This window comes from Chanodichthys erythropterus, chromosome 18 (assembly GCF_024489055.1).
Source record: "Chanodichthys erythropterus isolate Z2021 chromosome 18, ASM2448905v1, whole genome shotgun sequence".
Taxonomy (NCBI): domain Eukaryota; kingdom Metazoa; phylum Chordata; class Actinopteri; order Cypriniformes; family Xenocyprididae; genus Chanodichthys; species Chanodichthys erythropterus.
In genome coordinates this window covers 23,236,020-23,248,104 of record NC_090238.1, presented here as the reverse complement: position 1 = coordinate 23,248,104, position 12,085 = coordinate 23,236,020, and the positions used below count along the sequence as shown (strand labels likewise).

General features: G+C 39.8%; 1 protein-coding gene across 1 annotated transcript; it reads left to right on the top strand.

Annotated features, from left to right (window-relative positions):
• Positions 1–138: 138 nt before the first annotated feature.
• On the top strand, positions 139–12,085 carry calm1a (calmodulin 1a). Its single transcript, XM_067367495.1, has 6 exons — positions 139–260; positions 7,438–7,468; positions 7,676–7,819; positions 10,145–10,251; positions 10,658–10,793; positions 11,047–12,085. The coding sequence occupies exons 1-6, from the start codon at positions 258–260 to the stop codon at positions 11,073–11,075; spliced, it is 450 nt and encodes a 149-aa protein (XP_067223596.1). The 5' UTR covers positions 139–257; the 3' UTR covers positions 11,076–12,085.

Sequence of the window (12,085 nt, the reverse complement as noted above, 5' to 3'; positions counted from 1 at the left end):
TAAAATATGTACTACACACTTTTCCTTTTCGGGACTGGAGTGGTTATGATAATTAGATGGGCGGGGCTTGTGACTGCACTATGCGGAAGTGAGTGATAAGGGTCCGTACGGCGGAGGAATACACCAATGTATATAGTACCGGATCACCTTCAATACTCTGCGAGCGACAGTCTCACGGTGGAGCTTTCAACTGGGAGCGGAGCATCACCGCAGTCTAGCGTAGATTAACAAACCTAGTCCACTCTCCACCCTCAGATATGGTACGTATAGGCGTTTGCCATACACTGCTTGTTTATGAAACTGTGTTAATCTGTCCTCTTGTTTTTAACGCATTGCGATTAATATACACGTAACGTAACCACCTGCTTGCCTCTGTTGCGTTTTGCGCTCGTGCAACAGCAAATTTGATTTCATATGCATTAGAATCTGTTGTGTATTTCAGTGCACTTCGCAGCGATGGTTGCGTCTGTCTATTATTTTGAACGTGTTGCAGTGTTATTGATGTCATAGTGCGGCAGGAAATGTGACATATGCGTTTTATTATGGTTGGTGTGATGTGCTGGACAGAAGCAGACAGATGATCAGTGCTGCTCACCACCTATTAAATAAGAACACCTTGTGCTTGCCTTCGTAATTGGCGTTTGAGACAATATTTGCTTTGCTTTAGCAAATTATTTAGACATAATTGACAGTGCCTGTACAAATCAGACCAGTCTGGATAGAGAGCAAGACCGTAAAGGATTAATTCACCTAAAAAATGTAAATTAATGAACCATTTACTCACCCTTATGTCGTTGCATTGCAAACCCGTAGGACTTTATTTCTTACCTGGAGCACATACGGAGATTTTTAGAATGACTTGCTCAGTCACCATTCACTTTTGTTGTATGGAAAAAGATGCAATGAAAGTGAACGGTGACTAGGGCTGTTAGCCTGTCAGCATCTCCTTTTGTGTTCTTGAGAAAAAGAGAAGTCATAAATGATGACACAAGTCCCATATTTGCTTGAAATTGATTTCTTTAAATGTTCAGTGTAATGAAATTAATGAGATTTATTAAGCAGTTGTCATGTGAGTTGTGTTGGCTGTAGATGGTCATTGTTTCATCTTTGAAGATAAAGCATTATTACATGTATGTATTACCATGTTATTTATCTCAGCTGCACTTTTTATTGAGCTTTTTTAAATTAAGGTTTGCATAACTGTCAGATCTGTCAAAATAAGCACCGTTAGAATCACACATTGGCTTTATTTATTGGTTTAGGTTGGCAAAAACATATTTGATTCATTTTGTGAGGTATTAACTTGTTAATGCAACAGGTCTGTTTGTTATCTGTGCTCTGGACTTTCTTTTTTTTTTTCTCATAAGAGCTCAAAACGGAGTGCATAAATCATACAGCTGGATACCAAATGAGAAAATAAGCAATCCTTTGTTTAAATGGTGTATTTTAGCTCAAGAAAGCAAACATTGTTTGTGAAGCATGGAAAGAATGTCCTGAGTGAGTTCAACAAAAGTCAATACTGACTCAATGAGTCCATACAAACGTTTCTGCTTCAGCTTCATCACAGCATGTTGTCAAAGGCGCAGCATAATTTTTTTTCTGGGTGTTATTTAACCCTGTCATCTTTGGTGAGAATTATCTCAGTTCTGTGGTGAACTATCAATGGTAGTTGCTGTGTGAGGAGTCTGTTTCCTCTCTCAGTTGCGTCTTTAGGATCTTTCTGGCCCGGTTGCAGCTCTAATTTTGTTGTGCCGCCTGTACAGGCAACCATGCTATGGGATTCATTGGGCACTTGTTGGGAAAATAGTCATGTTTTTCTCACCCATCATGGTCTAGAAACAGTCTGCACTACTTCATATGGGCGTCTCTGGGTTGAAACTGCTTGAATGCTAGAACAATAACGACATGGTCTTTTACTGTGTGTATATATAATCTGTCCAGTGTTCAGTATTGGATTAAAACACTTTTAAAGTTATTCTAAGGAATTTTTTATTGGGAAACTTGGGAAATAAAATGGACAGATTAGCCTTAAAAGTATGGCAATTTCATGGCTCGCTGACTTTATGGCAAACAGTTGGTTTGGCTCACAAGGAAGCTGCCTTCACAGTTGTGGTCATGAGTTTATATTCAGCCATCTTCCTGTCTTGGGTGCTAAGTTGTGGGTATATTGTTGTTTGTTTTGTGCAGAAAGATAGTTACTGGAACTCTGAAGAGCATCTGTCTGGCGGCATGAAGGTTCAGGGCTTTGGGGACTCCCATTTACATGGTGTGAAAGTGGCAATACCACACTTATTATCGTACACTGGGTGTCCTGAGTGCCAGGCCAGCCTTCTCTCAGCTGCTTCTGCCGGTTGGCAGCTCATAATTCAAGGCCAGATTCCAGGCAACGTTGCACAGCATTTCAAATCCAGGCCAGATTCCTGGCAGTGGTGTGCGATGTTTGAAGCCTTGCTGGATGGCAAACAGCCTGGAAGACTTCCAGTAGAGGTGCAGGATCTTGTTCTCCCCTCAACAGCTCAAGAGAAGTTATCCTTTATGGGCAGGTCCAATGGGGAATCTGCCGACGGTGCATTTTCCATGTTGATTTTGGGGAGAAATCTACATAAAGCTTGCCACACACTTGAAGATTTTAAGCCCGATTTGCACCCCCAATCGATTCTAGGCTTGTCGCAAATGATTATTTTTTTTTTTGTCCAAAAAATCCTCCATTGTGTGGTGTCATTACGATTATTTAGCTGCTCCTGATCGAGACGGAGTGTCCCCGATCTCAAAACATGTTTGATATTTACGACTCTTGATTGGGCTGCCTCTGACATGATGATAGCCAATGCAAGCGAGCAAGTGTCACCTACCGGATGTCGCATGCTTCTTTTAGCTGAAACTTGGCAGCCACAAACATGCCACGAAAATGGAGTATTGACAAAGAAGATCACTCATATTCTTTTTTTCTACTTTGTTTTTCAATGTAAAACAATTCGCTCAAGGAGAGACAGCTGACCACGTTGATTGTCCTCCACTTGTTTTTCTTCTCAAGTCACGTTTGATCTCGTGAGTCTCAGTGAGATCTCGTCTCACTCTGAAATCGTTCATGCGTTCGACAGGTGTGTGGTCTCACAGTCCGGTCGAATATCTAATGTGTGCGTTTAAAGGTTTATAATGTAAACCTCTAAATGCATGTCTGTGGTCTCCAACAGTTAAGAGATCTGTTAAGATTTGAAAATCGTCTAGTGTGTGCCTGGCCTGAAAAGAGTACTACACTTTTATTGGTAGCTGAAAGCTTCAAGTAGCTGAAATGTTTATTAGATGATCAATCATGGATATTGTTACAGATTTCTTTATTAGTTTTGAATAAATTTGACAATTCCAATTCTATTTGATATTGATTAATTTGGGTAGATTTCACATAAAATGTTCTTTCCCTCTCTAATAATGCTATAAATTATACAGGGCTGTGTTTCAGAGTGATTCAAACCAGTAACTATTTTTAACTATTCAATAAAATCTATTTTAATCAAAGTCAACCATTCCTTTTTTTAAGCATTCTAACGTTAAGCAGTGATTTTTATATAAATTACTTAGCCTTGCTCATCATCATCATCATTATTATTATTATTATTATTATTATTATTATTTAAAAGAAACAAACAAACATGTGACTTTGTAAACTTTCAATTGAAAATATTAACTCACCCTTCCCTCGTAAAAGTGTATATAATAGTGCCATTGCTGGGCAGTGAGGTTGTCCAAGAGCCAGAGGAGTTTCAATCCCTGCCCTCCAGCAATTAGGGCTGTCACAATGGCAAATGGCTGCAAAAACCAAATTCACTTTTTTTTCATTCGACAAGCCATATCACTTGAATATAGCCTATGTCTCAATAGGAAATAAAAGACAATCACAATTTCTGTTTCATGTTGACTTGAAAAGAATGGCCTCATAAGAAAATTTTTGAGCAGTAAGCTACCAGAGCTTTTTTTTTTTTACTCTGCAGGGATACTGCTGGTGCAGCCAAGGATTGAGTGGATTCATCACTCTTGCACATATCATATCACAATGTTTGACAACAAAGTTTGTTGTTTAAAGGGATAGTTCACCCAAACATGAAAATTCTGTCATCGTTTACACACCCTCAAGTTTTTCCAAACCTGTATGAATTTCTTTCTTCTTCATAACACAGAAAAATATATTTTGAAGAATATGGGTAACCAAAGAGTTGATGGGCCCCACTGACTTCCATAGAATGGGGGGAAAAAATACTATGTTACCGACATTCTTTAAAATATCTTCTTTTGTGTTCAGAAGAAGAAAGAAATTCATACAGATTTGGATCAACTTGAGGGTGAGTAAATGATAGCAAAGTTTTTTGGGTAAACTATCCCTTCAAGTCATTACAAAATGGAATTTCACCCTATTTATTTTATAAATGCATGTTATATTGTGAACTATTCATCCATGCATTTGTTTCATTCTTGTTGTTGTTGTTGACCTCATAATTTTTATCAGCATGTAGATTTTATTCTGAAACTTGATCTTCCCATGAAATTATAGACTTCTCTGGTGACATCAATCATCTCATCCTCATAAACCCCACCCCTTTCTTACAGTTCTCCCAAGCTTATATTCAGATCTCCATCCAATCAACAACAGATGAATTGAACCCTGCACTGCTCTTTTCCCCCCCAATTATCTCTTTCACCCTTTTATATAATTTACAATAAAGAAGAAAAGATGTTACTACTTCTGTTAGATTGTGACTTAACTAGCCAAGGGTTTAAGTAAGGATAAAGGACGTATGTTCATATTTAGGTTACATTTCAAGGGAGTTCGGATAGCACACTAATTGGAATAACATGTGCCCAGATCTCTTGCACAACAGCATAGTCATAATAGGGCAGGAAGGGACCTTTATAACTCTCCAGGTCATAGTTTGTCCCTACCTGGATTTGAACTCACAAAAACCCAGATTCTTAAACCTCAGGCTAAAGGACCCTTAGGGAGAGATGGGGGGAGAAAAATAAATTTGGTCACAAGGACATTGAGACGGATGAGACAATGCATCCACGCCGGGAAAGGTAAACCCTGCCGTTGTGTTTGCAGACAGAGAGGTGTTGGCACAATTAGCAGAGATGCGATGCCACTCAGATGAGCAGAGATATAAACGTAAACCTACGGCTTGCTGTAAACTGAGATGACCACAGGAGCAGGTAAAGTGATGAGCCGCTTGATTTTGACAGACGGACCTTAATACCCTCCTTTGATTTAGCTGTCACTCTGTGTACCTGCCGATCTATCTCAGAATACGTCCTACTTTGCTTGAGTGACCCGATGGGACACCCATTTGTCTAATCTCAAATAATGGAAACAATCCCTGACCCTCGGCTTTGTAACCGTAGTGAGCTGCTGACGTTAAGCTTCTCAAAAAACAGCCCAATATCTTGCTGTACGATACCCAATGCGGCCCAGGAGGTTGGTACAGTAACATCGGCCTCAAGGGTCAGGTGAGCTCTCTCGGGGTCTGTTGTTCATCAGCCTGATCAGCCAGACTCACAGCTACGTGCTTCAGGTAACGTCTACTCAAAGAGACCAGAATGCCTCCAAAGAGACCCATCGTCTACCCCGAGGAGAACTCTGTATCGTTATCCATGGTCTACGATCTCCTTGACCAGCAGCAGTTCTTTTATAAAGAGCTGATCGAGCTACAGGAGAGAAACTACAAGTCATTCCTGCACATGCTGGTGGACTCCACCAACAGCCGCATTGACAGCGTGGTCCGAGATGTACAAGATTTGAAGAACTGTCTGCAGCAGTGTAGGACTGAGCTCGGAGATGTCAGGCGCCAGGGCGCACAAAACGCCAAGCGGGCCGAGTGTCTGGCAGAAGGACTGGTGATTGTTCGAGGAGCGGTGGATGGCCTGACCTCATTGAAAAGCCCTACCGCTGAGGTCAAACCCAGGAAAGCACCGGTAAAAATGGACAGGCAAGATGTAAAGACAACTTATGGCTGGGAAAACGCACCCAAGGCAAAGAGGCTGGTGGCTGACCTGACTGATATTCAGTTTGATGGCATAAAGGTTGCGATAGCATTAAGACATTTTTTGTTTGTGTGTGTGTGTGTGTGTGTCTCTGAATAAATGTAACTGTTTTCATTGTGGCCTTTAAGGGGATATTTATTCACCATTAGTTTTTGAATTGGAGGTCAAAGTGGTATTTTGTCTTGTATGCTGGAATTGATTGGTTAATCTGGGACCTTGAGATTCTAAGTGGAAGCTTTAGAAGGGACGGTAGATGAAAGGGTTAGTTCACCCAAAAATTAATTACTCACCCTCATGTTGTTCCACACCCGTAAGAGTAAGGCCCCGTTTACACTAGTGCGTTTTCGGGCCGTGTATCGTTTCTGAACCGCTGTGGAAACGCCAGTGTAGACGACGATCGTTTTCATTTTAAAACGCCGTGAAAATGGGGCCTAAGACCTTCGTTCATCTTCGGAACACAAATTAAGATATTTTTGATGAAATCCGAGAGGTATATGACTCGTCCATAGACGGCAATATAAACGCCACTTTCAAGGCCCAGAAAGGTAGTAAAGACATCGTTAAAACAGTCGACATGACTGCAGTGGTTCAATCTTACAAACAAACAAACAAAAATAATGACTTTGTTCAACAATATCTTCTCTTCTGTGTCATTCTCATATGTTGTTTACATACAACGCTTCCAGGTTCTGCGTCAGAACGCCGACTCATTATTGGCTGGCTCCTGCGTCAGCATGCGTCATGCTGCTCACATGAACAGCATCGACCAATACTGAGTCAGCATTCGGACGTAAACACGGAAGCCTTCACTGTGCTTACTGCGTCAACTACGTAAGGATAAAGACAGGGAAGAGAAAAGATTGTTGAATAAAGTCTTTTATTTTTGTTTTGTTTTTGCGCACAAAAAGTATTCTCGTCGCTTCATAACATTAAGGTTGAACCACTGCAGTCATGTCGACTGTTTTAATGATGTCTTTAGTACCTTTCTGGAAGTTGAAAGTGTTAAATATATTACTTTCTATGGACGAGTCATATACCTCTCAGATTTCCTCAAAAATATCTTAATTTGTGTTCTGAAGATGAACATGTCTTAAGGGCGTGGAACGACATTAGGATGAGTAATTAAGGATTAATGATAGTAATTATGGTGCTGGTTTTTTTTTTTTTTTTTTTCTTAAGTGTATATTCACATATATAGCTCTTCTATTGTTATTTTTTGATATCTTAGACTCTGGGTGTACAGTGATTTGATCTTTCTTTTGTGACTTGTTTTTCTTGATGACAGGACATTTGTGGCATTAGGGTTTGTTCAGTTTCACAGTAAAGTGTACAATAAAAATAAAACGATGAGTTATATATTTATGACACCTGTTTTCTTATCACTTTTTTTTTCTTCTCTATTTCCAGGCTGACCAACTCACCGAGGAGCAAATTGCTGGTAAGCCAATCTGTATGCTTCTGTTGTATACAAGTCCTGAATTAACATCAGTGCAGAGGATGAAAGTCACATATTAGCTACTTACTATCAGCACACCTGCTGTTCATTCAGCCAGACACTTGAGAAAGAACTAATCTTGTGAAAATAGTTTCGAAAATAGGTCATATATGTGAAGTTTAAATACTGTTTTCATTCATTTCCTCACAGAGTTTAAGGAGGCTTTCTCCTTGTTTGATAAGGATGGTGATGGTACCATCACAACTAAAGAGCTGGGCACAGTGATGCGTTCGCTCGGTCAGAACCCCACGGAGGCCGAACTGCAGGACATGATCAATGAGGTGGATGCTGACGGTGAGTTGGATTAAGTTCAGACTTCAGAAATCATTGATGGATCTGATTGCGACAAACAGTGATGCTATCAGGGTGTGCTACAGATGCTATACTAAGGTTTTTGTATCAGTGTAGTGTGTAGGCAAACAGCTAAAGGGCAATTTTTGCACTTAACTGATTTGGGAAAAAATCACAAAACTCGCATTTTAATGTTAATTTATATTTTAAGTGTCTATCAGCAATATCAAGTTTTCAAGTAAACATCCAGATACACAAAAGATTTAGATCTTATTTTGATACGCATTTGATTTCTGTCTGACATTACTTAAGACTACATTTTCTTTTTTGTTTGATTTTTAAAAATATAATAATTCCTAACACTTCTGTAGATAGCATCTCACCTAACGTTCCTGCCTCGTAAGGTTGAACTTTGACCTGTCTCGCTCTGTCTAATTATCTTGTTATCTTTTGTAATTAGCTTGTGTGCAAGCAAGCTTTCAGATATCACCAAATGTACCGGTAATGTGCCTGTGATGCCTCTCTTGTTACAGAGCTGATGTAATTAGTGTTCCAGTATGCTATGGTGTCTTTAGAGTGTCTTTTAACGCTAGTATCATTTAAACGTGTTGTTAGATCACGCAGAGCACGCTAGGTTTCTGATTTACTGATTATTTGCAGATGGGATTGTGCGGTATGGAGTCATTTTTATAGGTCAGACAGCAGCAAAGCCCGTTGAATAACAGCAGGTAATAAAGACCTCATGGAATCCTTTATATAATCCACTTTGGCAGTGGCGGCGATGGAATCGAGAGTGTGTTTGTGAAGAGCTCCAGTAAGGAGAACATGTAATGTGAAGAAAAACACATACGCAAGCACGTGTCTACACCCACATTGTCAGATTACACACGCAGTGTGAACCCTCTGGGAATGGCTGGAGTGATCATTTTCACACACACATGCACGCAGGAGGACGTCATATTTGTTCTGTGTAATGGAAATGTCCCACCTCAGCTTAGTGAAACCTCAAGGGAAGCAAAACACACATTTCAGCCTGAACTGCAGAACTGTTATTTTTCCTGTCTTGTTTAGATTCAAATTAGAAATACACCAATATTAAGATCCTGGCCAGAAAGGTTTTATAAATGGCTGATAGTAAAATTCAGCATTATTTTGTCTAAATAAATGAAATTTAAAAGTCTAAACACTAAATGGTTCAAGTGAATTTAGGCATAACGTTATAATGTACAGTACAGCTAGTGTTTGAAATGGGTACTGCAATTGAATCAATTCGATTTCTAGGGGGAGCAAATCCGAGCAAACAGGAAGCGGAGTAAACCAATCAGAGAAGGGCGGATATGACGTTATCAAAGCGACAAGAGAGTCAACAGCGAAAAGTAAAAAATTAATGTGTTTTTGGTCATTTAAAACTGAATTCATGGCTGAATAGAACAAACTCTCGGGTCTCCCATGCGCAATCTTTCGCCGCACTAGAGTGACACTGTTTGCGTCACTGAAATAAACAAATCTTATTGCACGGTACGGTTTGGAGTTGACTCGAATCGTGACGGAGGGCGGACTGACCAGACTGATATATCTTGTAGAAGATATATCAGTCTGGCCTTGCCAGGCAACCCTGCCCCCTCCTCCTCAGACACAATGCTCATGCGGGTTGCCAGATTGAGGACATGCAGCAGGAATGAGCACAGTTGACAATAGAAAGCGACGAGCCATACACTGCATGCTTTTTAGGTTGGGTAGAATCTGCGATATCTGACCCAGGCTTCCATGGTTGCAATACGCTGTGTTTTCTGCCAACTGGCAACCTGTGGTGTTGAAATACTATTGGGTAAATTGACAGTGGGACAGTGGAACAGAAACATGTTCCAACACGGAACACACATTTAATGTAGAATAACTGGTTGTCGCATTGTTTTTCAGAGAAACAAGTATTCTGACTTAGAATATTTCCTAAATCTCTGCAAACACATTTTTTTATGCTTTAGTAGAATAAAAAAAAAAAACACATACAGCACCTTTTAAATGAGTGTAAGATATTACAGCAATGGTAATAAAAGTAAAGTTAGAAGGAATGAACATGAACAATTAAAATATAGTCTGATAATATATATATATATGTGCCTACACAGTGTTTTGTGCATCCTGGAGAGTGTTTGCTGTGGTTCAACTAGACTCAAACACACTAAATATGTGCTATTAGACCTCATTACTCCTCATTATGCCCTGTTGAATTTCCCCCTTTTCCTCTAGCTCTCTGCTTCCTGGATACTTCATCCGAGTTTTCAAACATCTCGGACCAGATCTGATGATTTTCTCTGTTTCTTTCAGGCAATGGAACTATTGACTTTCCTGAGTTTCTGACAATGATGGCCCGGAAAATGAAAGACACAGACAGCGAGGAGGAGATCCGTGAGGCTTTCCGAGTGTTTGACAAGGTCAGTGCTGAAAGCAGGGGAAAAATTATGTTTTTACGTCCATGGAAAGTGTGAGGATACAGGGGAAAAAACAAATAAAAACAAACCAAACTTGGAAAACTAAATAATAAGCCCTTATTCCACATAAAGTGGGTTTCGAGCGATTCATGGTGCAATCATTTCCACATTCAGACATATTTCCCTATAGGTTTGCAGGGACATTTGATTGTCAAACGTTTAAGAAAAATCACCATTGGCCTTTTTTGCTTCCATTTGTTGAATGTTACCTATGTTGCCCATTGTTCCTCTGCATTATGCCTACACGATACATCTTTACTGATTTCAAAATCGCCAACTTTGGATTTAGTGCTTTAATATTTTAACAGCTTGACACGGCTGACTTATTGATCTTGTCTGCCTCTGTCAGGATGGGAACGGCTACATCAGCGCAGCAGAGCTTCGCCACGTCATGACAAACCTGGGCGAGAAGCTAACGGATGAAGAGGTGGATGAAATGATCAGAGAAGCTGACATCGATGGTGACGGTCAGGTCAATTACGAAGGTACATCGCAGCTTTGTGCTTTCCAGATTACCTGAAAATGGGTGCCGTTTTATGCAGATTAAATATTACTTTTATAAATTGCCAATTCAATTACATTAATGTAGTTTGGATTTGGATGACGCAAGGTTATTTGAGTGTGTGTGTATATACAAAAAAAAAAAAAATGGAGATTAATTTAAAGGGGCTGTCTGGAAGCTAGTAGGTTTTGTAATATTGTGTCATGTCTGATGTGTCCACTTCTTTCTGTCCACAGAATTTGTACAAATGATGACGGCAAAGTGAAGCTCTTCTGTTCTCTCCTGACCTCTTTAGAAGACAAAAAAAATCAGTCAAATGTTTTACTTACCTCTTACGCAAAAATATTCATTTATTCATACTGTTTCTGTATAGAAAAAACACTGAATGTTAAAAAAGGAAAATGTCCATATATAGAAAAAATATATGAAAAAACAAACAAACAAACAAAAAAAAGACATAAACAAACATAAATGACCTGCATGTACTGGTTAGTGGTCCTGTTCCCAAAGAACTGCTTAGACATCTACAAAAAGATCAATCAATTAATCCTGATATCAAACCTTCAGAAACTAAAGTAAAAGCATCTGGTGAACTGCTTAACTGGTTCCATTTGCTAGTGGCGATGTTTGGGCTGGCCAATCATCTTCTACTTCCTGTTTCTGTTCTACATGCATGCAGCTTGAGTCCGGAGCCGCTATTGGGGCGGAAACCTCAGCGATGTCTGTCGGAGTGTTCTGGGGGTGAAATTAAAAGAGGGTTTAATATTGTTTGGGTGAGGTGGGCTCGGGTGGCGGGAGGGTTTTCAGAATCTGCATAGAGGACGAATGAATGGGACCTTTGCAGTTTGCTTCAATAACTAAATAAAGAAATATTTTTAAGAAAAATGAGCGGTTAAGAGATTTTAAACTATGTTTGGCATGTCAAGATATTTGGAGTTTTGTTTCTTTGTGCACTGTGCCCGATAGTAGGGGCGTTTAGCGGGAGGGAGTGGCTTTGGAGTTTCAGGGCGTGACCTTTCACCTTACATGGAAGCGTTTTTTGGGTAAGGGCAATGGTGACTGTATCATAAATGTTTTATCTTTAGTTTTTCTCTGGGCTCTGACTGTGAGCATGTTGATTACTCTGGAGAGTGCAAAAGAGGGCTTTGGCCGCCAGGGGTTTGTTTCGACTGCCCACCTTCAGTTCTGTTTATGTTCATTCCAAGTTGTATATGCTCGTCTTTTGATTTTTTTTCCAATAAAAGAACATGAACTTGAAGCTCTCAACCTTGTTTG